At 49.8% G+C, this 26,755-nt stretch overlaps 1 protein-coding gene across 1 annotated transcript in view; it reads right to left on the bottom strand.

The window, feature by feature from the left end:
- PRKDC (protein kinase, DNA-activated, catalytic polypeptide) overlaps positions 1 to 26,755 on the bottom strand; it is a 137,834-nt gene that overhangs the window by 32,449 nt on the left and 78,630 nt on the right. Inside the window, exons 47-68 of the mRNA XM_013969108.2 lie at positions 26,427 to 26,575; positions 25,441 to 25,578; positions 25,123 to 25,242; positions 23,121 to 23,264; positions 21,541 to 21,692; positions 20,450 to 20,581; positions 19,261 to 19,372; positions 17,116 to 17,240; positions 16,788 to 16,937; positions 15,663 to 15,836; positions 15,083 to 15,181; positions 13,931 to 14,138; positions 12,175 to 12,364; positions 11,149 to 11,361; positions 9,475 to 9,587; positions 7,861 to 7,992; positions 6,653 to 6,832; positions 4,859 to 5,064; positions 3,457 to 3,595; positions 2,494 to 2,682; positions 1,169 to 1,393; positions 333 to 441 (exon numbers count right to left, since the gene is read on the bottom strand). Coding sequence (XP_013824562.2) covers positions 333 to 441; positions 1,169 to 1,393; positions 2,494 to 2,682; positions 3,457 to 3,595; positions 4,859 to 5,064; positions 6,653 to 6,832; positions 7,861 to 7,992; positions 9,475 to 9,587; positions 11,149 to 11,361; positions 12,175 to 12,364; positions 13,931 to 14,138; positions 15,083 to 15,181; positions 15,663 to 15,836; positions 16,788 to 16,937; positions 17,116 to 17,240; positions 19,261 to 19,372; positions 20,450 to 20,581; positions 21,541 to 21,692; positions 23,121 to 23,264; positions 25,123 to 25,242; positions 25,441 to 25,578; positions 26,427 to 26,575 — 3,399 coding nt within the window. The remainder of the gene's footprint in view (positions 1 to 332; positions 442 to 1,168; positions 1,394 to 2,493; positions 2,683 to 3,456; positions 3,596 to 4,858; positions 5,065 to 6,652; positions 6,833 to 7,860; positions 7,993 to 9,474; positions 9,588 to 11,148; positions 11,362 to 12,174; positions 12,365 to 13,930; positions 14,139 to 15,082; positions 15,182 to 15,662; positions 15,837 to 16,787; positions 16,938 to 17,115; positions 17,241 to 19,260; positions 19,373 to 20,449; positions 20,582 to 21,540; positions 21,693 to 23,120; positions 23,265 to 25,122; positions 25,243 to 25,440; positions 25,579 to 26,426; positions 26,576 to 26,755) is intronic.

Raw genomic sequence — 26,755 nt, 5'->3', positions numbered from 1 at the left:
CTGGCCCTCTGAGAACCCCTCTCTTCCTACCATAGCCAACTCAAGCCCTACCAGCAGATTCTATCACCCCAATTTTTCATGGGGGTCCTGGACTGCTCTGCTCTGTGGGGACCACAGCGTCTGCTCCTTGGAAGCTTCTTAAATGCCCAGAAGAGCACCAGACTATTTTAAACACTTATTTCAACAATCTCAAAATACACATTCATGGAGTAAACGCAAGACAATTTCTAACCCATACATTAAGAAACATGTACTATCACCAAGCAAAACAAAAACAAAAAAATCAATCCTAATTATGAAAGGAAAAAAGATACATATAAATAAAAAGTTACCTTGTTTGCTAATAAAGCTGATGAACTCCTGAATTTCTATGAAAGTCTGTACAGATTGCAATTTGGTGAGTCTACTTCTATGTAAGAGGACATCAATACTGGAATAGTTCTGGAAAAGTTATTTAGCATTGGTTACAGGTCAATGTACTGCTTCAGATTTTAACACAGTCTAAACATGAAACGGTAACCACTCTGTAAACAGATCAGTTACACGAGATGTCTCTGGTCACAGGAGCAATTAAATGGTCTAATTTTTTTTTTTAATTTTGGTTTTCAGTCACATTTTGGTTCAACAAAATCAATAAGAGCAATACAATCAGGTGCTGCTGCCTCCATTCCCCACCAATTCTTAAAAATCACAATATCCTATAATATAAACTGCCAACTATAGAAACCAACCTTTCTCTTTCCATAACCTTCCTCGAGTGGACTGCTACTCAACCTTAAGCATGTGTAAAAACTAGAATAAAGACAGTGAATGTCTATGTTCAGCAACAACAAACATTCAGGGACTCTACACAAGAATCGGCTTTAACAACGTAACGGCCAACCTCAGAGGCAGGACAGACTCTGGCTGGTGGGGCTGCAAGACCCTCCTGCATGACCACCTCCCACCCAGATGCCTGGGGGTGGGGCCTGCTCTCAGGTACTTGTCCAGGGAAAGAAAGAAAACCCCAAGGGAAAACAAAAGGAACTTTCTAAATCAGAAACAGGCACTAAAAGGCTCCAGGCCATTGGCTGGTGTGCAGGGAATCAGGGTTAAGTGGCCAGAGAACTGCCCATGTCGACCCAAGCTCACAGGAATAGTGCAGCCCCGGCAGGCGCGCCCAGGTTACCTGCATGAACATCTGGATGCAGTTCTGGATGTAATACTTGGCCCTGTCAATGTCGTCCTGCAGGAGGTACAGGAGACTCAGCTCCTGGCTGTAGCGGAGCTCGAGCAGGGCCTTCCGCAGCTCCAAGGTCAGTGCCTCGTCCACAAAGGTCAGCAGTGCCTGGTCGCCCTCCCCGCGCAGCAGCAGCTTCAGCTTGCTGCGCACCATGTACGGCAGGCAGGTCTCCTGCAGAGCGAGAATGGATGTGACATCCCGAGATGGCATCACCATGCATCTGCGGCGTCACTTCACAGGTTCAAATGATAGCGCTTAATGTTTCAAACCTAAGGCCACAATCTTTAAAGCAAGTTCATCTACAATTGCTCATTTTATAACCACAAAACATACAGGAACACGTTCTATAGAAAATGGAAACTACTTGTAGCTGAAAGAGAACCGGACATTCAGTACCAAGTGAGGACCTGCAGGCTGGGCGAGGGCAGAGGTGCAGATGGGTGTGAGACTGGCCCAGTGGGGCCCATGTGCAGTGCAGACACAACAGGAAACACTCTCCCTATGGTCACACCAGGGAGGCTAACATTCCTTTGTAAAGGCATCTGCTTATTTTGAAAGCATTAGCTAAGAGCACAGTGAGTAAGTGAAAATCGCTCAGTCATGTCTGACTCTTTGCGACCCCATGGCCTATACAGTCCATGGAATTCTCCAGGCCAGAATACTGGAGTAGGTAGCCTTTCCCTTCTCCAGGGAATCTTCCCAACCCAGGGATTCAACCCAGGTCTCCCGCACTGCAGGTGGATTCTTTACCAGCTGAACCACAAGGTGAGTCTAAGAATACTGAGTGGGTAGCCTATCCCTTCTCTAGCGGATCTTCTCAACCCAGGAATTTAACCGGGGTCTCCTGGATTGCAGGCAGATTCTTTACCAACTGAGCTATGAGGGAAGCACAGTGGTTTAATGATATTATGGAGTTTGGGGGAGTCAAGTTATTTAAACAGTCTAATGCTTTACAACCACTTTCCTGTTTCTGAAAAGTTTTAAACACCTTCATTAATTAGACTTCCCTGGTGGCTCAGACGGTAAAGCATCTGCCTACAATGCAGGAGTCCCAGGTTCAGACCCTGAGTCGGGAAGATCTCCTGGAGAAGGAAATGGCAACCCACTCCAGTATTCTTGCCTGGAAAATCCCATGGATGGTGGAACCTGAGAGGCTACAGTCCATGGAGTTGCAAAAGAGTCAGACACGACTGAGCAACTTCACTCTCATTAATGAGAGCACTTGACTATTGAGGACATCTAACTGGGTGACCTCATAGATGGCCCCGCACCTGATAGAAGGGCTCGCTCCACATCTTGCTCAGGTCCAGGGTGCCCTCGCCATCAGCGCTAGCCGTGGAGCAGTACTCCAGCGACTTCCACTCGGCCAGCTGGTTGTAGCAGTCAAGGGATGCAAGTTCCCAGAAGTCCTTCTCGGCTTCCGTGGGCTCACCGTCTGCCCACTCCTGTGTGTTGAGGGCCTGCAAAGATTATTTTACCAAACTGGATACATGTAACATTCACACTAACAATAATCACTGTCAGATTTATGACAGGTATAGAAAAAAGGGAAAAGAGAGTTAACTTGAGGGAACCTAACTGTCAAATGAATATTAAAAATCCCAGCTAGGACAGAACCACTTCTTTGGGGAACTTAACTATAAAGTCAATTAATAAGCTGAAAACTGAAAACGGCCCTTAATTTGATGTAAATACTATAGAGTCTTCACTACTTGAAAAGTTCTTAGAATGAAAATTAGAAAACAGGACATTTATAGAAAACTGCAGAAGGTTTCACCATTTAGATGTCTTGCACAGGCCACAGGCCCTCAACTGCAAGTGTGACCTGCCACACATCCACACTCAGCCACGGACAACTCCCAACACAAGACGTGCAAAACTGGACTTCCCCAAACCAGCTCTCATCTACCTTTTTATAAGTTTTACTTGCAGAGTGGAAATAATCTACTCAAACAGAAACTATATAACAATACCAGATACTGAAATGACATTTTACAATTTCATACTAACTTGGTAAAAGAGTTTGATTCAGTATTTTCTTAAAAAGAGTAAGAGACAGAACAATAACTAGTTCACGTTCAATTATTATGAAACCATTTTCTGGTAGTAATCTTTGGGTAAAAGTTAAGGAATATAGCTGAATATTTGAAGGTCTAAATTCTAAAGTTGAGTGATTCCATCCAGAGAACAAAAGTGGTAAAGCAACGGACCCACTTGCTGGAGATCAACGCTACCTCGTTATACAACCTGGCAGCTTCAGAATAGTCACTTCTTGCTTCTGCTAACAGTGCGTCCTGTGTGATCTGCTTTGTTCCAATTTCACTGCTGAAAATACCACGGAGGATGTCATACTCCCCGATCGACCTGTACAGTCTATGAAACAGATCAAAAAAAAAAGGACAAATCAGTGAATACCCAATATTTTTAAAGTCTTTCTTGAAATGATATTAAACCAAGATGCCACAATTATAATAACTAAAAAAGATGTCATATTGATTTGTTAAAACATAAAATCCTAAAAATGTTGAAGTTACCAGTAAGTTTTAATACTTGAGCCATACAGAAGGAGGAGTTATTCTCAAGTACACGGCTGTGTGCTCAGTCACTGCAGTTTCATCTGACTTCCTGTGACCCCACGGACTGTAGCCTGCCAGGCTTCTCTGTCCATGGGATTCTCCAGGCTAGAATACCGGAGTGGGCTGCCATGCCCTCCCCTCCAGGGGATCTTCCCGACCCAGGAATCAAACCCGCATCTCTTATGTCTCCTGCGTTGGTAGGCTGGTTCTTTGCCATTAACCACTAGTGGCGCTTTACCAATAGCATCACCTTGGGAAGCCCATTCTAAAGTGCATTTAATGTAAAATCTGAAAATATCATAGGTTTACAATGCACAAGTTGACTCATTAAATGAAACTGTTCTATGTCACTCCATCACTGAAACATTTATCTGTGGTGACCTTTCTGGAATCTGGTCCAAAACCCAGAAGCAGGCAAACTAGTTCTGGCCCTACAGATGCCATGTCCTCCACGTGCAATGGCTGTCTTGATGTTACTGAGAGCCTGAACATGTGCTACAGTTTTGACTTTGATGTCAACACAAATTTGTTGGCCCATCAGCCAAGCCTCCCAACTTGAAGACAGGCTCAGGTGTCTAAAAGTCCATTCCGTCCTCCCTGGAGACTTCTTCCTGTCTTCAGCGTGCCCACACAAGGTGTCACAACCATCCAAGCCTACGGAGGACACAACGGGGTGGAAACAGCCTGTGGGCAGCAGCCCCAGGACGTCATCCCCCAGGGGACGGGCCACACCCGGGCTGTGAGGCTTCTCAGCAGTGACACAGCGCCTACTGCTCGCCTCTCACAGGCACAGGGACAGGAGCGACTACACGACAGAGACATTCTTTTACGCTTTTCCCAGAACCGGGAATATCTCAAAACCAGCGCTATAGGAAAAGTGCAAGTTCAGTCTCACCCTAATCCAGCGCCCTCAGAATCCAGTGTCTAAGAATTAGGCCCTGGGTTTCTCATGATAAACCTCAGGTAAGAGAAGTCTCAGACAGGATGTGTCTTGCCCAGATAAAGTAACTGTGTTAGACACATCACTTTGGCCACAGCAGGGTCGGGGCCCAGAGCTTACTTGGCAAGTTCCATCCACCTGCCGACGTCGGGGGGCAGGCCAGGCCTCCCCCGCACACGCTTGGCAGGCGGCTCCTGGGGTGCCAGTCGCAACAGCGCCTCCTCCAGCAGGCAGATGGCCCCGGGCTGCTGCAGGCCCGCCAGGCCGGCCCCACTGACCAGAGCCGGGTCGAGGCTCAGCAGGTCGGCGTGTTGGCAGCTGATCTCCTGGCAAGACACAGAAACACAGTCCTTCAGTGAGAGGGTCTCCAACCAGGAGTAACTCGTTTTACCAAACACTAAGTTCTGGCGTTAGCAGTCAGGGGAGAAAGACGTGGAGCACTTCACACACAGTCTCAGACCAAGTCTGCACGTGCATCCCTCCCACGTGGCTCCCCCAGTTCCGGGCCCGAAGGCAAGCTGCAGGGCGATAAGTTACCTATCAAGACTTCCCTAAACAGCAGTGGACAAAACTGCAAAACTAGAAATTCAGATATAAAAAAATCACTGCAGAATACAATGTGAAGAGAAACTTACTCTGAAACACTGGCTGATGCAATATAACTTCTCAAGCCCTGTCTTTGGTATTGCCAGGAGAAAACCAATGAAAAAATTCTACATGTAAATTATAAACCAATAAAAGTAGAGTACATAAAAAGAAACTGTATTAACAGTTTCATGCTGCATGGAAGAGAACAAAGTAGGCATAATAAATACTTCATCTCAAGGAATTATTACCCCGTCTGCAAACCACAGCTACTGATAAACAGCATTAAAGGACATAATTTTTAAATTATTCCAAGGACGTAACTAATTACAAAAATACTGACATGAATCCAGATGATTTTCTATTAGGAGCTTTGTAATTATCCACGTTTTGAGTATAAAGAAAATATTTTTTAATCCCCTAATAAGTATGCTTAGTGGTTACATCTACACTAGTCCTCTGTTTGAACTGCACTGCTGTGGAAACCTTCTCTGACACCTGTGTCCCGTGTCTGCAATGGTGCCGAGCACCCCTCACCTCCCAGCAAGGGGTGGCCTGCTGATCTGTCCACCAGGCCCTACACCCCACCCACTTCTGCACCACATGCATGCCCTCGTGACCTTCCACCTCTGCCTGTTCTCCGCCTGCCCCCCGCCTGCCCCCATCGAATGTAGTTCTGTGTCCCTGTTGCCTGGTCCCCACCCAGTGCACAGGTAGGCACGTACTCCATCAGTGTCCCCAAAGGTGACAGCAGGGCTGGGTGCCACATGACATGCAGGTGTGACCAGAACCCTACAGGGACGAGCTGACACACAGTCAGAGCAACTCTGTATTAAGTTGGATCTCAGATTATTCTGTCATATATAAAATTTAAAAAAAATACAAATTAACTGGGGCTTTCCTGGTGGCTTAGTGGTAAAGAATCTGCCTATCAAGGCAGGAGACACAGGTTCAATCCCTGGTCTGGAAAGATTCCACATCCCGTGGAGAAACTAAGCCCAGGTGCCAAACTACTGAGCCTGTGCTCTAGAGCCTGGGACCCACGACTACTGAAGCCCATGCCCCAGAGCCTGAGCTACACAAGAGAAGCCACGGCAACGAGGAGCCCATGCACCACAACAAAGAGCAGGCCCCCGCACCCCCAGCCAGCACAACCAGAGAAGAGCCCACACGGCAGGGAAGACCCAGCACAGCCAAAAAGAATAAATAAGCTGCCCCGAGCCACCTGGGAGGAAGGGGCCCCACCAGAGTCCAGCTGCTGTGTTAAACCCACACTGCAACTGGGAAACCAGCAGAGCCACTGAGACACAGGCGTGCCGACCACCTCACCTGGATGCAGGACACGAAGGGCGGGAAGAAGGAGAAGCTGGTGTCCAGGAAGTGCGTGAAGTCCTGCAGGAGCTTCTGGGCAGCGCCCCGCCCCTCAGCTGCAGTCCTGCGCTCGCCCGACTCCCTCAGGATCCCCGAGCACAGGCTGCTGAAGAGCTGCCTCGCGACGAGCGGGTCCCTCTGAAAGACATTCCCGAGGGGGACAGGTGCGCTGACTTGCACGTGCATCAGAGCCCGGCCTGGAACATCAAGTGCTGCCACCAGTCACCATGCTGGGCAACGTCACTGGAGGACTGTGCCCACCGAGGAAAGCTGGGAAGGGACACGGGGCTCTAAGCTATTTTGCAAATTCCTATCACTTTATAAATAGTTAGATAAGTAAAAAGCTTATAAAGCAGTAATGGGCTACACAGATGTAACCTATTATTATGATCAATATTGGGCTTTCCCAACGGTTCAGCTGGTAAAGAAACTGCCTGCAATGCGGGAGACCTGGGTTCGAGCCCTGGGTTGGGAAGATTCCCTGGAAAAGGGAAAGGCTACCCACTCCAGTATTCTGGCTTGGAGAATTCCATGGACTATATAGTCCATGGGGTCGCAAGGAGTCAGACACAACTGAGCGACTTTCATTATCACTTATGATCAATATTAGTACCGTAAACTTAAGTACAGTAAAATTATGAGGCATCAAGTTTCAGTACCTAATTATGTACTATGACACAGTATAAAGATCTTTAAAATTACTTCATTAAAGTCAAAGGAATCTTAACCAGACTTTTGAGGGATAAATACCTCGTTTATCTCAGAGCACTCAGCTACAGAATCTCACTCACTCCTGAAGCTCGTGGTCACCCTAATGACGCAGAGGAGTGCCTCTGTGCCTGGGAATTTCGGAGAAGGATGCTGATACCACTGACCTTCCCCATCACCCCCACAAGAGGGTTTTGTATAATCAATGATTTAAGTGGTGTAGCTACTTACATACTTTTTCATTCCCACCACCATCACTGGTGAGAAAAAGACTGCAGTGTGACCGGCACACAGAGACACTGGGCCCAAAGCAAAGTGCTGGATAAGACTCCACGGCGGGGTCCCTGGGAGCCAGGACTTGGGATGAAGCTCAGCACTGAGGCCCGTGTCAGGGACAGGTCACCCTTGCTCCCTGTAAGAGGCAACAGTCCCAGAGTGTGTGCCGGTTCCATACTGACCTGGGCCACAGCCTGCAGCGGGGTGATCAGGCTGCTGTGTGGAATCTGGATGTCAGGAAGGTCTCCACGGCGGTAACTTCTGTATAAGACGACCTGGGCCTCGTGCTTCATTTTCAACTCACTCTTGATCTCCTACAATCATCAGCAATACAGGAAGGTTACAACTTTCACCTAACCAGTAGTGCTTGGGTGATGAAGCTGTCCTCGCCCGCCACTGACAAAAGTGAATCAAGGTCAATTCTAGCTCAGACGCTCTAGCCGCTACACTTGATCAACGTGGCAGACAATAAGCCCAAGACCAGCGCCAGATGCACAATGGGAAGATTATTTAAAGATCTATTACAAAGAAATCTGAGTTTCTCTGAAACTAGAGAACTTGATTTAAACTTTTTCAACCCACAAATGAGAGGACTGTATTTGTTTGTCACTCTTAAGACAAACCTTGGCTACAGAGCCCACTGGCCCCAGCTGGCCCTGCTCTCTGCAGCCGTTCCCCCTTCGGGCTCCATTCCCCCGGCGGGTACCGGTTCCAATGGCAAGGGCCCGTTCCCCCTGCGGGGCCAGGCTTCCCCTGTGAGCCTTGTTCCCCCGACAGGGCACTCCTTCACATGCGTACATCCTGGCTAACCCCTGAGGCTGTCCAGCTTCTCCATCTGCTGCACACTGCTCTGCAGCTACAAGAGCAGAGGGGACCCCCAAATGCCTCTGATGAGAGTGGTGACGACATCCAGCAAGGCCACCCCAGGTCCCAGGCCACACCCCATCCATTCCCTGAGACCCTCAGCGATCAGCCCGGTGCCTCTATCCCACCCCCACCCTGCCCCTTCAAGAAGCCCAGGCAGGACTCAGACTTAATGAGGAGGCTGGAGCAAAGGCCCCTAGGCTGGGTGGGGCCGGCCCTCAGCCTGCAGAGCTGTGGTTACAGAGATGCAGGGAAGTCCAGTCTTTCCACAGAAGATAGTGGAACCTTCTGACCATTTCACTCTCAGACTTGGAAGTGAAGTGGCTGAGGATTTAAACTGAGTCACAATGGAGACAGGATTCTCACCCACAGTCCAGTCCTAGAACAGCCTGTCATCTCTGTGGGTTATAATAGGGTCTCAACCACAGTCCAATCCTAGAACAGCCTGTCAACATCACTGATCTGTATCTCACAATGACTCTTGGGCTGAACAACTTCTGCTGTTACTTCCACATTGGGAGAAACGTTCAACCATCCCTTCATGCCACATGTGTGTCTGCAGTGGGCAGCTCGGGACTGGCCATGCTCCTCACCCAGCCCCCCACCAGCCTCCAGGAGCACAGCCCCTGTTTGTTTGCCCTCAGCCACGGCGTCAGGGCTCTGGGCTCGAGGCTGTGGGGACTGCACCTGAGAGGCGTGACACCAGGGGCAGGGGGCTCTGGTCTCCACCTTGTGCAGAAAACCCATCTGTCCAGAGAGAACAGCACCTCCCACCCCCCAGCAGAGCAGTGGGGCTCAGGCAACACCTGGAGGTGGGGTCGCATGGGCCACCTCTGCGATCCGGCCTAGGCCAGCCAGGAAGACATCTCCTGGGCACACCTCCTGTGACAGAAACAACTATTTCCGACCAAATTCCAGAAATGGGTACAAACCTTTTCTCGCTTTTGCTCAACAACACCTTTCCTGGCATAAATCAAACTCAGCTTTTCTTGGTCCTTTAGAAATCGTCTGCGTAATCGCAGTATTTCTGCACGATTATCTGGACCTGAAGAACAGACAGCAGGTTGGTTATGCGTGGCTGATGTCCATCCCCACCTCCCCAGAATTGCTGACATGAAGTGAGGCATCCGCTCGTCTCCATCTCCTACTCCCCGCAGCTCTATTTCCAAAACAACCTAAGCCTGCGAAGCGCAGTTTTGGAAGCTGGAGAATTGAGGCTGCACGGAGGAAGCAGGCAGGGCTTGGACATCTCGGGGAAAGAGGGGGCTTGGAAATGCGAGGCTGAGGCTGGAGGTACGGGGCCACATGGCTGGAGCAGAACCCCCATAGTCGGGACCACTGGGGAACCCAGGGCTGACCCAGCACCAGGCCTGGACATGCAGGCAGGAGGGGGAAGACCTGGCCTTGGAGGGGGACCACCCAGTACAAAATGGGGGCCTCCACGTCTGATGAGGCCAGTCAGCACACCCAGTGTGCAACCACCACTCCCAATGCCGGTTATTGCCTGCCTGGACACAGCAAAAGCTGAAAATCAGCAGACATTTCAGCAAAGCTTCAAATAAGAAAAGTAGGAACCAAAGCAATGCGGGGGAGAAAATGTTGAAAGCAGACCATCTAGGGAAAAAATTTTTCAAATGACCCTTTATCACAAGAGCAGAGTAGGTCCTGTAACAGGGCACAGAGGGACTTTCCGCGAGCACAGAAGCTCGTGGGAACTAGAGACTGGATGTCGTCATGCACAAGCACAGTCAGAAGGTAATGCTGTGCCCAGAGCCGAGCAGAGATGGTAAGAAGGGAAAATCAGAAGGATAGTCCTCGGGTCTGACAGTCAAGGTGCAATTCCTACAAGAGAAAACTGACGTTTGGACATTATTGGCAAAAACACCCATGGGTGAAAAGGGAAGCCGTTTCTTAATGAGAAAGAACATGTATACATATACATACATGCAGGTGGATCACTGTGCAATTAAGGAGAAATCAACACAACTCTACTTCAACAAAAAAAGAAACGGAGGCCATTAACGCCCATGAACAGTGACCACACGAGAAAGGAGAGAAGCCCCACGTGAGCCAAGCCGCAGCAAGACCTGTTCAGGACGTTGGTGGCAGTGTGGGGGGAGGGGGGAGGCAAGGGAGAAAGTGACCAAGACCCCAAGGAAAGGGGGCCACAGTAACGCCAACTGAAGCTGTGGAAGCAACACTGAGGGCCTGGCTGAGCAGATGAAGCTGACTGGGGAAGGGGCCCCAAGGGATGGGGCTGGGGGCTTCTCGAGAGCCTGGGGGGAATCTGGCCGAGGCCCCTCCCGGAGCACACCCCCACCCCTGGTGAGCTGAATGCCTGCATCCTCATTCCCGCCCTCAGGCCTGCCCTGACCCTCCCAGCCCTCGGACCTAAACTCTCTGACTCAGCTTCCCCATCCTGCTCATACCATGGCCCCTAGACCCTGAGACCCCTGAGTGAGGGGCCAAGCCAGTTCAGGCAACTGCTTTCTGAACCCCAAACCAGGCTCCCACGTGGTGCTGGGCTCCACGCAGGCCACCCGGACTCAGGAACAGTCATGAGCTTGCGGAGGCAGGTGTTTCAACACAGCTCAGTGATCTTTTACCTTGTGCTCCATCGTCCACCTCATTCTCAAGGAGGCCCAGCCTTTTCTTCCCAAATTCAGGCCCCACGGACTTCACGGGCGTCCCCCGGGGCCTCTCGGGCCTCTTATGGGCAAACAGCAGGGACGCAGACGAGGCCTCAGCAGTGGGGGCCAGGCTGCCGCCCAGAGGGTCGGTGCTGCCTGCCGTCAGCCAGTGGGAGAGCACTCTTCCTCCTGCAAACACACACGATGCGTGGGTCACAGCAGTGCCGCTCGGCCGGAGCCTCGGCCAGGACCCGCCGCTCAAGAGCAGGGCCACCCGCAGTTACCAGGGTAGGCCACCACGTCCCAAGGAAGGCCCGGCGGCCAGACCTCCTCTCCTTGTGGGCACGGGGGAGACCACCACATGCCCGTCAGGATGACACTGCATCTACATGGCACTGAGGTCTGTGATGTCTAACATCAGCATCTAAAGGTCCCACAGTAATTGGCCAAGTTAGTCCTATTTCCACAACAAACAGAGTGTGAAAAAATTACATACAGGAAAAACACTGAAGTATTTCCATAAAAACGACTTGGGGATTTTACTCTACAACTGATACTCTGCTGATCAAAGGAAACGGCTGAACCATTTGAGAAAGAGCAGGTAACGAACTACAAACACAGTGAGTGAGTCTGGTTTAGCTCGGCTTTGCTTCTGAGACAAGCGATTTTAAACTGAATGCACTGGACAGATCTTTCCGGACAAAAATCAAACTAAAACTTACATGTACTGAAATCTTTCTTGTTTTCTCCAGTCAGAAATAATGCTTTTCTCCCCTTTTTTAAAATTGTGGTAAAAACACAGAAAGTCCAATGGACGATGTCATGCACTCTGAAGAGCCCAGCACGTTTGCTGGTTGCACAGCCATCCCCACTTCTGTCCCCAGGGCCCCTCGAGGCCACCCCACCCCCGAATCTACAACCCAGGGACTCAGCCCATCCTCCCTCCCGCCACCGAGGCCTTCACGGTGCCCCCGGCATGCATGCCCACAGCGGAGGCAGTACCTGCACTCTGTGTAGGCGTGAAGTCAAGCTGCTGCTGGGTGGCCCGGACCTGCCCCGCCATCGCCCTGCGAGCCGAGACAGACCCGTCCTGGGTCCGGGCCTGGAGCGTGCTCTGGGAAGCCTGAGTCTCAACAAACATTGGTGTGAGGACTGTACTCCGGAAGCGCCAGTCGGGGTCAATGGTATACTCCTGCCAGAGGGAGGGTCAGGTGAGTCACAGCCCTTCTCAGAATGTGCAAATGCTTATTTAAAACTTCACAGTCCTCTCCACAAACACTACTATACTCCATGTAGCTCTGCAAGAAGCAGCTGAAGAACAACTTTCTCAAATTTAAAAATTTTAACAGAACAATTATCTGTCAACAAATAAAACCAATCAGTACTGGGAAGAAAAACTGCTCTTCTCCTCCTAACATCCTGCATTCAGAGGCTCACTGCCACGCTCAGGGAATGACTCGACTCCTCTGACCCCACTGCCCCCACCATGTAACCAGACTAGGAGACGCTGGGGACATGGGGGGATGGGGTGGGGAGGCTCTGAGTCATCATGTGGCTCATCAGTGGTGCTGCCAGGCGGAAGTGCAAACAAGCACCTACGGGGCATGTCGGGGGAGCTGGGGGGAGGGAAATGCCTCCATGGAGGTTGAAAGGACAAGGGTGAGCTGTGTGCAGGACGGGGGGCGAATGCGGTGAGGTGCAAGTGGGCGTCTCGGGAAGAATGTGTGTGGATTCCAAGTAAAATCAGGAAGCCAGCACACGAGTCGTCAGGGAAACGCCAATCAAAGTGCCGTGAAGCATCACCAGACGCCTGCCGCGTGGCTGTGACCAGGAGACGAGAGATGGCACGTGCAGCTGAGGAGCGGGAAGGGCACCCTGTGCACTGTGGGTGGGCATGCAACCTGCTGCTGCCATGTGGACAGCAGAGTGCAGGTTCCTCAGGAAACTATAAATAGAACCACCAGAGGACCCAGCAACCCCACAGCTGGGTATTTCTCAGAAGAGAACAAAAACACTACTGGGAAAAGACACAGGCACCCCAGTGTTCAAAACAGCACTGCTTACACAGCCAGGATATGGAGACAACCTAAGCGTCCGTCAGCAGACGAAAGGAGAAAGAAGATGCTCGGTGAGTGTGCACGCACACACGCCACACACGAATGATGGGCCACTACTCAGCTTTGAAAAAGAGCGAAATCCCGCCATTTGCAACAACATGGATGGACCCTGAAGGTATTATGCTACACGAAATGAGTCAGAGAGAAACACAAATACTGCAAGATCTTCAGTTCAGTTCAGTTGCTCAACAAAAAACATAACAAAACAAAACCAAAAAAGCTCATAGAAACAGAGAACAGACTGGTGGTTGCCAGAGGTGAGGGATGATGGAGATGGGTGAAGGGGGTCAAAGGGCACAAACTTACAGTTGTAAAGTAAGTAAGATCTGGGGGGCGACGTACACATGGTGACTACAGTCAGTAACACCATCTGTATAAGTGAAGTTTCTAAGACAGTATATCTTGAAACTTCTCACTGCAAGATAAAAATCATCTAACTATGGGCAATGATGGATGTTAACTAGATTTATTGTGGTCATAATTCGGTAATGTATACAAATATCAAATCACTACTTTGTGCACTGAAAACAAATACAATCCTAATTACATCTGAATTAAAGAAAAAAGCAAGGATTTAACACCAGTGGACAAAGTCTGCTGACCAATAGGCGGGAAAGTCAGCTCACAGGGCCAGAGCTCACCTGAAACTCACATTCGGACAGAGGGTGCTCAAATAGGGAAGTCTGGAAGTCGGGGCTCAGGCTGGTCATTTCAAGCAGGAAATCTGTCGCTAAACTCAGGAAGTGCACTTCTATCTTAGGAGAATATAAGGAATTTAGGGCCAGCAATCGGTCCAAGGTATTTGAAGGCAACCTAGTTTCATGGCTCCAGAAGTTCCGAATAGTTAATCTGGAAGGCAGAGAAGAAAGAAGAAGAGGAGGTCTCTACGTGCCCCACGAGGAAGATCCTCCTCTTCCCCCAGAGATCAGCCCTGGGACTCCATCCACATGCAGACCTCCATCCACAGGTAAGCTGCCTAACAGATGAGGTACGTGCTGAAGGGGAAATATTCCAGAATGTTTGCATACTTAACAGGAGGTGAGAAGCTGCGTCATTCTAGTCTCATTTCTATTACCCAGAAGTTTGCAAAGATGAGAATTTTACATTACATACTCTGAAACTCAGAAAACACCACGAGAAATTATATATATCGTCCTTCATCGCCTTACTAAGACAATTTACTCTAAACATTAGTGCCACAAAATATTCAAAACATAATATGAACAGAAAGTAGTCAAACTATTAAACAAGTTAAAAACCAGATCAGGCTTTGTAATTTGTGAATGTTTGAGAAATCCAAATACAATTTTTAAAAGCTCAATGAATTAAAAATTGCAGTACGCTGAAAGTTAGCTGACACACAGACTCATCAGGGTTTCCGCCATGCCTGCTGTAACATAATGAGCTCTTGGGCATCTGTGATGACCCCGCAGCGCCCTCTGGTTTCCACAGGCCGTCTGACACTGATGTGCAGAGTGGGAGCTCACTTGGGGTTAAATGGGGAATGACAACTCACTTTTCATCACAGGTTTCTCATCCTGAGATGCTGTAACTCACAGCACAGTCAAGACAGCGTTACCCACACCAGTTTTTCAAGACGTGTATATTTAAGTAACATGCCAGGACTTTCAGGTTCTAATGTGATTTAAAATACATTTTTCTTATGCCAGCAAGAGGCAGAGAAAAGGCTAATACAGCAAAGGCCCTTTGACACCTCAGAGAGACCCCACACTGGCCCAGAAAGAGCCCTGAATGTGCCCACGCATCCACGCTGCTCCGGGAGGGGCACTTACTGAAGCCCGGGGTTCTCGTCGGTCAGCCCTTGGATCAACACATCTTTCGCCAGCTTGAATACTTCGCGCGAGTCTTCATCTGCCTGACTCTCTGGGTCTCTGAGAGAAGTCACAAGACAATAAAACCGTTACTGCTCCTTCCGCTGCACTGGGTCCACCCAACAATGCTGTCTAGGATGAAAATAATGAAACCTGCCTCTTCCCCACCTTCCAACCACCCCGCGGGGCCTGCACCCTGACCCGGGTCCTGGTGGCCAGCTGACGAGCAGGACCACAGTCCCCAAGGAGGAAACATCCTAGGAGTTCTTTACTTAACCTTGTCAGACTGTAAGGGAAAACAAGGAAAACAAAGTACACTTTTAGCTCAGCCAGTAATACTGTGCTCTGAATATCTCCCACGGGTTCACGAAATGCAGTAGGATGAGAATACATTTCAACATACCAAACTTGTTGCAGTTAATAACCACACATGTTTAAATGTCTTATCATTTATTATAGTCATTCCAGACTGCTGGAGGCACCCAGATGCTCCCTAAGAGACGGAACACAAGCGTCTGACAGGGACAGGTGAGGCGCTCACCTGTAGTTGTCATGGACCCACATGAGGATGGCATACATCCGCTCACGGCATGGCACTGCAGGGTGAGCCAGGAACTCCACCACGGCGCTCAGGAGCTCCCGGAGCTCTGCAGGTCTCAGCCGTGCCATCATCTTGGAAATTATGTCCAAACACACTTTCTGTCTCTCATCGTCTCTATAAAGAGGAATTTTCAAAAACACAGACTTAACCGTTATTACTATACCTTTAGACGTGACAGGTAACATTTTCTTCTCTGTGCTGTTCTGTATTTCAGATTTTATTATTATAGCTAATACTACATTTATATAAAAATTAAGCTCTTGAAAATAATTATCATGGGCTAGATTATGAAAAGGAAATTATCACTGTAGTGTCCTGCCTGGATCCTAGGAAGAGGATGAGGAAACTGGTGATTTCAAATAGACAGAAGTACACTAATGTTAACTTCTTGGTTTAGACAAACACCATGATGACGTGAGACGGGGAAGCTAGGTGAAAGGTGTGTGGGAATTCTGTGTACTTCTAACTTTTCTGTATAAATTAAATTATTCCAAAATAAAAAGTTCATTTTTTAAAAAAACTGACCAAGTCAAACAAAATAAGCTAGCTAGAAAGGATTTCATGACTTTAAAAAATGGTTTCCAGGGCTGGTCAGGCACCAGGGGTTAAGTGCAGCCAGGGCCCAGTGTGGTGCACCCCCATTTCCTCCTTAAATAAGCACCAGCTGAATGCTCCACATAGTAGACACTGAACCAGGCTGACTGGAGGAAATCAACACAAAGACAGTTTATCACCATGTAAAAGCGTGCACACAGGCGGGAGGAACACATGGGATGCCATCAGCAGCACTCTGTCAGCATTTACCTTAACAGCATGTTACCATTTTGAAAATAAACAAATTTAACAAATAATGGAAGCCTGTTAGCTGACAAAACAGGTACAGAACTCAAAACCACGCATTTTGAATCTGAAAACAGCCCTGGACAACCCAAGACGGGGCCTCTCAAGCGTCAGGTGTCAAAGAGAACAAACACTCCTGTCACGGCGATTCACAAGTCCCATTGAGTTGAGGGGACAGCTGAACAAACAGCTGCATCCAAGGACACAGGCGGCGGGGCCACTCACCTGTGTCTCATGACCTGAACGAAATCCTTGCTCTTCAGCTGCAGGTACAGGTCAGGGGTCTCCTCCGCACGACACAGCACCACCTCCAGACACAGTGTCTTCATCACGCCGTGGAACTTCGGCAGCAGGAAGAGCACGCTGTTCATGAATCTGGGCAGCGGCCAGGGCCGGTGAGCGGAGGGGCACTGACCCCCACCAGGACTGTCCCCGGCAGGCAGGTGCTGACAACACCCCACGACCCTCTCCGCAGGCAGGGGCAGGCAGACGGACACAACCACCCTCCCCCGCACATGACCCTCCCCAGCAGGCAGGCAGACACCACCCCCACCTATCAGCCAGAGGAGGGAAGTTCTTCGTGGCTCTGCTCAGGCACATGATGAACTTGTCCTCCAGCGTGTTCTGATGCTGCTTCAGTTGCTTTACCACCAGTTCATACACAGGCTCCTCTAGCACCTGGAAGACAAAGTTTCCTTTCAAATACACACAAGTGGGAACTTGGAGGCACTGAGAAGAGTGAGGTGACCACCCAGAGCGCCATCTCGAGGAGGCCGTGGGGGCCCTGACCACTGGGCACCACCAGAGGCTCGGTGGCCGTGAGTTCAGGTGACCCAGGCCTTGGCCACACGTCAGGTGAAAGAATGATCAAGACTATACTTCTTTCTGACACCAAAACCCTGCCAGGGAGCCATCTGAGCAGCTGAACAAAGACCAGGGACTGGACGCTGTTTAGGACGCATTTGAGGGACTTTCCTGGCGGTCCAGTGGTTGGGATGCCTCCCAATGCAGGGGGTGCAGGTTTAATCTCTGGTCGGGGAGCTAAGAACTCCCAAGCCTCAGAAGCAATATTGCAACAAATTCAATAGACTTTAAAAATGGTTCACATCAAAAAATCTTAAGAAAAAAACAAAAGACGCATTTTATTATGTCAGTGTGCACGTCTCTGGGCAAAGACTCACACAAACCAGGATTTCAGGGAGCTCCATCTGCAGGCAGCCTGCCTATCTCCCTATGCCCACCTTCCAGGCCTGGCCTCTTCTGACTGCTCCCCGAGAGCCGCACCCCTAGGGAGCACCCATCCACAGAACAGGGGGTCCTGACCCCACGGGAGAAACGAGGAGCACGAGGGCCCTTGGGATTGGAGACCATGGTCTGGAGCCGTGCTGGTCAGTGGTCAGAACACAAGTGACCCCCACTTCTGTGTCCCACACTGCTCCCCCATCTTCCATGCTAAATCAACCATTTTATACTCAGAAAAGAGCTATGTCAAACCAAAGGGTGTATCATTTGTATTAAGTTGAGACTTAAGTCATGAGAGATTAACCTTTCCATCTGCCGTTGTGTGCTCCACCTGTGGTGATAACTAAGCACATTATGTGAACTGAAACCCACCACTTAGGGGCATTAGAATCCTGTCATAACAACGTTATCCTGAATTTGAAACATGTTTTTTATTTTATAAAAATAGCTGGCAATCCCTAAAATAAATTATAAGTTTGATATTCTCAGGGGAGGGGGTTCCTATTTCCTTTCAGTTTAATTTTCCTCTAAATCCAAATAAAGGCCTAATTGGTGAAATAGGCCAGGCTCCAACATGCTGTGGGGGGACCGTTCTGCCCTAAGGATCCCTCGACTTCCCCAGCCTCTCCTCATCCTGTCTCATTGCAGGAGGAGAGGAGACTGGAGACATGAATTTGGGGATTAGGAGCCTGAGGAGTTCTCAAGCCATGAGGCTGGGTGACCAGCTAGGGGCCCACACTCCAAGTTGTGGGGGAGGCCGGTGGGACGACACCCCAGTGAAGAAGGGAGAGTGTCCTCTGAGCAGTGACAGAGGGTCGAGGACTGGTCCAGTGTGGCACTCTAGACAGTCTGCACCCTGCATCTGGTCCCCATGGGTGATGAGCTCTGCAGGTACCAGCACAGACCATCCTGGACAGTCTGCACCCCGCATCCTGTCAGCGTGGGCGACAGGCTCTGCAGACGCTAGCATGAAGCCCCCTGCACTAACCCATGGGGGTCAGCCAAGTAGCAGCTAGTTATAACCTGCGATTTCCACACACGGGCCGATGTGGAGACTGTGTGCTTAGGGGTGCAGGAGGGGCAGGGCACACACCAGGTGCCCAAGTCAGAGGCCACCCCTGCTCTTCAGCTGCACTATGCCAGAAACTGGAAGTGGGGAACCTCCCCTGCTTACCCTCCCCCAAACCAAAGCAAGGCTCCATCAGGGCAGTTTCTCCAAAGTGGCCCCTGATGCCAAGGTCAAAGGAATGAAAGCTGCTCCAATGCTTACATCCCAACTTTACAATAAGAAGCAGGTTAACAACCTTAACGCTTGCAAAGTTTCTAGGCATTAAAAAAACAAAACAAATATCTCTTTAAAAAAAACTGCCCACTCTGGCTCCTAGCACAGAGGACGAAGTACCGAGGCTGAGCCAACAGTGAAGGAGAGGCGTTCATGCCCTGTGCGCACACTCACCTTCTCTCTCCCGCTGAGATACCGGAGAACAAGCCCCAGGACCTCTGCTGACGCTGCGTACACCTCTTTATATCTGACAAAGGACATGTTACTGACCAGAGCTTCAAAGTACCTGCGAGAAACACAGAAAGCCAGTGAGCACAGGGCAATCTGTCCTGCTATCCGACAGAAAGTGCAAGTCGCTTGGTCGTGTCCAACTCTGTGACCCCATGGACTATACAGGCCATAGAATTCTGTAGGCCAGAATAGTGGAGTGGGCAGCCTTCTCCTTCTCCAGGGGATCTTCTCAACCCAGGGAGACCGCATTGCAGGCGGATTCTTTACCAGCTGAGCCACCAGGGAAGCTGCTGTCAGACGAATGACCCCTGGGCAGGCCCCGCCCACCCGCACAGCTCCAGATATACACACTGACAGCGCAGAAATCAGCAGCGGCCTGATCTCTGACCCCTCTAAAGCTGTCTATACGACAGGAGGAGGACACACAGTCACACAGGGGTGGGGCGGGGGGCGGTGCACCCTGGCCTCATGACAGCAGGACTGGGGATCAGGAAAGCCACTGGTCCGAAAGTTAACCACTTCCCGCTGATGCTGTGCTGAGCTGCGCATCCGTCCACGGCACCAGGTGGTGGAAGCCCCTGGTGCCTCAGAGGCTGACCCAGGAGGACCAACTGGACAGCAAACTTTTCCCGAGAGACAGTGAACTTGACCGAGTGACTGCCTCTGCAGGGATCCAGCCCCTCTCTGCAAAGTTTAGGGCTGTCCTGCTAAGGCCCCGCCACGTGGACCCTCCCCCACCCCAGGTGATGAGGAGCCGGCAAGCTGCACCTGCGGCGGAGCTGCAGCGCCCCCTCGTGGCCATACCCTGTGGTGAAGGGTCTCTGGACCTTAGGCTGGTTTCCGGAGTGGATGCTGAAAATGGCAGCTTAGAAAATAACAGAAATAGCTAACACCTTGTCTAAATTGCATGGAAAAAACCATACAGTTTTTAAAAACTCACTTTTCCTATTCACTCCACTAACATATTTCTCCTCCCAAATGATCTCTAAACCCAACTACTTAATTTAGATGGAAATACTAATATGGGTTCTAGTCCTTAAATTTCTCGAAATTAAACCATATTCCAGTCTCCAATCAGAATCAGGTACACTTTACCCAAAAAAGAAACAAAGCAAAAAAACATGACACTTACCGGACACTTTCCACGCCACACTTTGGGTCGTAGGGGGGCAAGTTGTTGGCCATTACAATACCCAACAACTGAATTCCTACAGAATTGTCTTTAGAATTAGGATCTTTACTGGAAAACTTGTCAAATATTAACCTGAAATGTGAGTGTGAAGAAACAGTGTAAGCTGTCAGATGTAAGGAGCAGGAAGACAGACGTAAGAGCTTCCACAGCTGACTGTCAGGTAAGAAACCCCTTGCTTCCCATTACTTTGTTCACACCCAGTTACTATGCCTCTGGGACACAGGGAGCTCTGCATCTCCCACAGTCTAGTTATTTGCCTTAATTCTCCCTTGGTTGATGGTGAGAAAAGAAAGAAAAGTGCAGTTGCTCAGTCACGTCTGACTCTTTGCGACCCCATGGACTAGCCTACCAGGCTCCTCCGTCCATGGAATTTTCTAGGTAAGAGTACTAGAGTGGGTTGCCATTTCTTTCTCCAGAGGATCTTCCCCACCCAGGGATTGAACCCAGGTCTCCTGCATTGCAGGCAGATGCTTTACCACCTGAACCACCAGGGAAGCCCATGGTTGATGGTGAACCTTTGGGAAATTCTGGTTTGCCCCAGGCTATGATGACAGGAATCAGCCCTGCGGGCAGAAAACCAGAGCACATGCCAAACACCCAGAGAGATGGAGGGCTACTTGAGGGCGGTGCCGTCCAGAGATGCTTCTAGTGACAAATGCTGGGGGCTGATCATGAGTGACAACACACCCTACCAAAAGATTCCATTCCAGGAACCATCCTTCCAGCACTTCAAGTCCATTAGTATGTTAGTTGCTCAGTCATGTCTGACTCTTTGCAACCCCGTGAACTGCAGCCCACCAGGCTCCTCTGTCCATGGCATTCTCCAGGCAAGAAGACTAGAGTGGGTAACCATTCCCTTCTCTAGGGGATCTTCCCGACCCAGGGGTTGAACCCAGGTCTCATGCATTGCAGGCAGATTCTTTACCATCTGAGCTGCCAGGGAAGCTCTGAAGCCATTAAGTCTCACAGTAATTAACCGTGCACAATGTGTGACAAGTTAAAGGACACTGCAAACCCCAGTAAACCCATACCTGTAAGGGATGGACAGACAATCCTTCCAGCACTCAACGAGGGTCTTTATGATTTCAAGGTTATGTCGAAACACAGCTCTTTTTTGATGAAAAACATGTTTCATCAGGAAATGGAGCAATCGATTCGCTAACACTTCATCTTTAAGGACCCCCTGAAAAATGCAGAGAAATCTCATGTAAATATGTAGCATTCCCTTCTGGGAAAGCATTTCTTAACCCAGAAGTCCGTCTATAAAAGAAAGCTGGCGTTGTAGTGAGGAGTCTGGCTCCCATGATTGTTCAGATGACACACGACTGTAACACTAAGGTCTCCCCTGGAAGGCCTCCCCCAGAACCCCCAGGGTAGCCCTGACCCCAGGGTGGCTGCACTCCTGCAGGTCTGTACAGGGTCCTGCAGCCTCTCGGGGCCTCTGCTGAGACCTCCCTATGGGGTCCCTGAAGACATCTTCCCTGCTCTGACTGGGCACTCAGCCTTGCCCCCACCTCCTCCCAACCCCAGGATCCCACCAACTGCTGGTGCCTTCCCGCTAGGGCTCCCCCTAAATGGTGAGGTGACCCCAGATCTGTGCTGGTCACCTGACCCACTGCCAGGATGCTGTTCCATGGGGTACACAGAATGGGGCGGGGGACACCCTCCCTCTGCTTTTAGCCTCTTGCTCAGACTATTGCAACGAGTGGTGAAATTTCACTGTGACTTTCAACCTGGCTGTTGCAGCCCTCCTAGCCGAGCTGAATGCCTGACATGGGAGTTAACCTCTTGCAGAGGTTCCTCAGTTAAACTCGGCTTGCTGTGAAATGGGATAGCCACATTCCAACACAAACACATGTGACAGCTTCATGGGTGCATATTCTGTTCAGTAAGCACGTGCCAGGCCATCCTCCTACGAGAACTCTGCACACCACTGGGGCCGACGTCAGTAAGCAAATGGGAGAGAGCTCCAGCATGTGGAGCCAGAGAGCTGGAGGACACCAGAGCCTGCATCAGGACAGTGTGGGGACTGAGGGTCACCATCACACCAGAGGTCACCAAGTCATACCACATCACCAGGAGCGGGGAGGCTGACAAGACAGATGCTGGAGACCACGACCTCAGCCTCACATTCAGCGTCTGCCAACATCTATTTTACATGTACTTTTAATAAAACATTCTTCCCTGGTGGCTCAGACAGTAAAGAATCTGCCTGCAATGCTAGGAGACCTGGGTTTGATCCCTGGGTCAGGAAGATCCCCTGGAGAGAGGAATGGCTACCCACGCTAGTAATCCTGCCTACAGAAACCTATGGACAGAGGAGCCTGGCTGGATATTTCACATGTACTTTTAATAAACCAATTATTAGGGTCAGTGCTCCTAGCAAGCTAAAGCAGAAAGAAAATAGGACAAACATCCAACATCTTAAAAATAAAAGCAAAGCCAGGGGAATTATCAAAAGCAAAGCAAAGCAGACAGGAGTGAGGGAGTAGAATGGGGCCTTCTTCAGCAGCATAGATGGGCAGGATCTGAGCTGGAGACGCTGAGGCACTCGGGGTTGGGTCCCGGGTGCCGTGCGGGGAGGGGGCACCAGAGGCGCAGCTGCTCTTACCACAGGGGTGGCTATTCCCGTCCACGAAAGGACCGTGGCCACGATCTCAACCACTAGGTAGTGGATCCCGTCCCCGCCGTTGTTCTCAGAAACCACCAGCTGCAGCAAGGGGCCCAGCCAGTGCCTTGCATGAGGCCGGAAGACCTAGGCAAGAGTTCAAAGGTCAGATGTCAGAACTGCTGAGTAACCAAGATAGGAGTTCAGGAACATCCTTCTGTATTACGACTCTACCTAAATTCAAAACAGACGTGAATGCCAACAACTATGCTGCTTGATTCAGTTAGATTTTCAGCTGATGTCTTCCTTGTGGGCCCTGAAACCACAGCTCAGTGGAGACAGATTCAAACTGATCTGCTCTTTGCGTAGATCTGCTCCAACTATGCTTAGAGTAGTAACGTTCTACACCAGTCTCACCCTCCACACAGCATACAGCTGTAGGATCCTACTCTTACTGGATATAGAAGCAAGGGGAAGTGGAAAAGAAGGATATAGAAGAGAGGTGTATGTGGTGAATTTTTTTCACTCACCCAAAGTCTGAAATCCAGAGCATCTTCATGCACTAAATTCCACTGAATTTACTTTAGAAACTCAGACCGAGTGTAACCCAAGACTCTCAGCCTTCTTTCCCTCTGCCACCCTCTTCTTTCTCCAAATGTTTTCTCAGGGATTTCAAATCTATGCTCACAATTAAATCTGTGTGGTCTCAAATCTTTTTGTTCAAGTACCCCAGAGGTAAATAATGTTTACACTGTCCATATATATCTACTGGTTTATGAATTCTAAATATAAACTTCTTTACTGTATTATTAAACTATAAAAGAGGATAAAAGTTCCAACTTTAAAAAGAATTGTAAATACAAGTTCTATGTTTTTGTTCTATTAAGACAATGGGCCCTGAAGGTTCCTGAGCTCAGGACGTGTGCAATACTGCAGGCCCCTCATGCCGCACGAGTGCACACAGCTCAGCAGCCCCCGTGTTGAACTAAACACTAGACGCCGGCTCCTCTCCTCCAGCCATCAAGCCAGCACTACAGGAACACGAGCTGGAAGTCACATGATCCCAAGTACTATGGCTAACCTGTGAGCCCCGAGAGGACACTGAGGTCCAACTCGCAGAACCTGGAAATGTGACCTGATTCAGAAACAGGGTCTTGGAAGATTATCAGGTTAAGAGTCATTAGTGGGGGACTTAACCAGTGACAGTGTCTTTATTTGATAAAAGGATTAAAAGGGAAATTTTTACACGTGAGACAGATGCCGAGAGAAGACCTTCCACAGGCCAAGAAATGGCCAAGGTGCACAGCAGCTGGTCACGCATCATCGGGGCCAACTGGCTGACATCCTGGTCTCGGGCTTCCAGCTCCAGAACCAAAAGGGTCATTTCTGCTGTCTGAGCCACAGGAGCCAGAAGTCAAGCATGACTCTGAGGAAGGGCCTGTCACTACTTGATGGCCTTAAGGCCTCTCGAGTTGCTGCCCAGGAGGCCCCCTCCTGGCACTCGCTCCTCCTGAGCTGCATGTGAACCCCCTGCCCCTCCCAGGTCAGCCTAGGATCGCTCATAAACCTGTCCGAGTGCCACTCCTGACAGGGCCACGCATGACCGACAGATAAACAGACCCATGATGCAAACACGTCAGCTACTCTTCACACAGTTACCAGGAATCTCTTTACCACATTCTCTGTTACTCTAAACCAAGAAGGCTGGCTGCCGACCCACATGCTGAATAAGTAATACAGGCTGGTGAATTTATTCAGGGAATAAAGCCATGCTGTGACCCTTAACGTCTTCCTTTATTGTGGGTTTTTTAAAAGCAGATTCATATGCGCTTTTGTGCTTAGTCGCTAAGTCACATACAACTCTTTGAGGCCCCATGGATTGTAGCCCACCAGGCTCCTCTGTTCATGGGATTTCCTAGGCAGGAATATTGGAGTGGGCTGCCATTTCCTTCTCTAAGGAGATGCATATAATTGAAAAGAGTTTTTAAAGAAATAAATAACTTACTTCTTCTGTATTAACCACCAGCTTGGCTAAGAAAAGACGGATATTTAATGACACTGATGGATTTCCCAGTTTGTCATGAAGAAATTTCATCCAAGGAGGAAGATTTCTTGGCATTGAACCCTGAAATAACACACTCAATATTACTTAGTGAAAAAGTGGCATTATGACACAACAGTGACAAAGCAGGACATGAGTGACAAGACATCACGAGTGTTAGAGACGGAATTCAGTTTAGTCTTCAATGTCAAATACTCGTTCAGCAGGACATGGTCAGTCACGGTCAGCTTTGGTGAGTGAGACCAGAAAGCGCAGAGAGACCTCCTCTCCAGGCAGCGCAGCCTCAAGTCTTTGCATGTGCTGGACCAGGGCCACCAGGGGGGCCATGCACTCATGCTGGCTGAGCTCGTCCACGTCCAGGTCCAGCACGTCGCCTGGGCCCTCAGGGTCCTGACGCTCCTGGGGAGAGAGAGACCATGCGGGGTTGAGCACCCGACTGCCTGCTCCATCACACAGTGCACACAGTCGGGACCTCACACCTTCCTCATGTTCTCAGAAGTGTCTCCCCGCCCCCGTCTGCCCAGCTCTCTCTGGGGCCACACCGAAGTCGGGGCATCACTGAAGAGCTGCTGCTCTCTACACACACGTCTCTTCAGACGTGTTCTGGTGGCCCCAGAATACTCCACGTCTTGAGAGCAACAGTCCCCACGATGCTCAGCTGCCACTTTACGTAGAAGAGTAGAGCAACTGAAGGATAATCACAGGGTACGTGGTTTCCTATTGTGTTGTCAGCACTTTGAAAAGTACTGAGGACTTCTGTGAACTTAATCTGCTTCAAAATTTTAATCAATAATAGAATTTTAAAAATTCCTGATCCTTTTTAAGAAAGAAAGAGCAGGGATAATCATTTTACACATGGGATGCTGAACTGAGATGTCACACAAACAGGGCGGAGCGACAGATCTGGGCGTGTCCCAGCACAGATCACTTCCAGGAAAAAGCAGCCCAGGAAATCCCAAGAGGACATATTGGACAGGTGAAGGTCCCAGCCTGCCCTCGCTGCCAGACACTCCTTCCCCGGAGGCCCGCCCTCCAAGGGGGAGGCTCTGCTTGGGCCAGGATCGCTGATGGCAGACACACGGTTCTGACATCAATTCTGCCCCCGGGAGGAGCCGGGAATGTAACCATCCCCCCACTGCCTCCTCCCTGTGCTGGCGGTGTTAGACCCTGCGCCTGGACTAGAGGCTGGGGCCCCTCTATCCTGAGGCACCCGTTCCTTCCCAACACCAACAACACTCATTAATCACCCGTCTCCGGAAATGACCAGCACTGGACTGAGGGTCTTGGGACCCGTACGAATAGCTCTGGACTCCAGTTGAAAAATCGAACTGACTCATTTCCTCACTCAGGCTGCTGTCTGCCAGATACGATAGTGAAGACATGTATTGGGGGCCACCTGAAGGAAAAAGAGGATGAGCTACCGTCACTCAAGTCAGTAAGACAAGTGTGTCTCGAAGCTCAAGTGACTCCTGCATCTAGGATACTTTCATTAAATCCGTACTCCTCACCCACCATCCAGGTGCTCTAGAATCCCTGAGCAGTTACTCTTCAGCAAAAACAAAGACATTCAGTCAAA

This window comes from Capra hircus, chromosome 14 (genome assembly GCF_001704415.2).
Source record: "Capra hircus breed San Clemente chromosome 14, ASM170441v1, whole genome shotgun sequence".
In the NCBI taxonomy this organism is placed as follows: domain Eukaryota; kingdom Metazoa; phylum Chordata; class Mammalia; order Artiodactyla; family Bovidae; genus Capra; species Capra hircus.
Note: the sequence above shows the minus strand (reverse complement) of the source record. Positions and strands in the feature narration are given on the sequence as shown.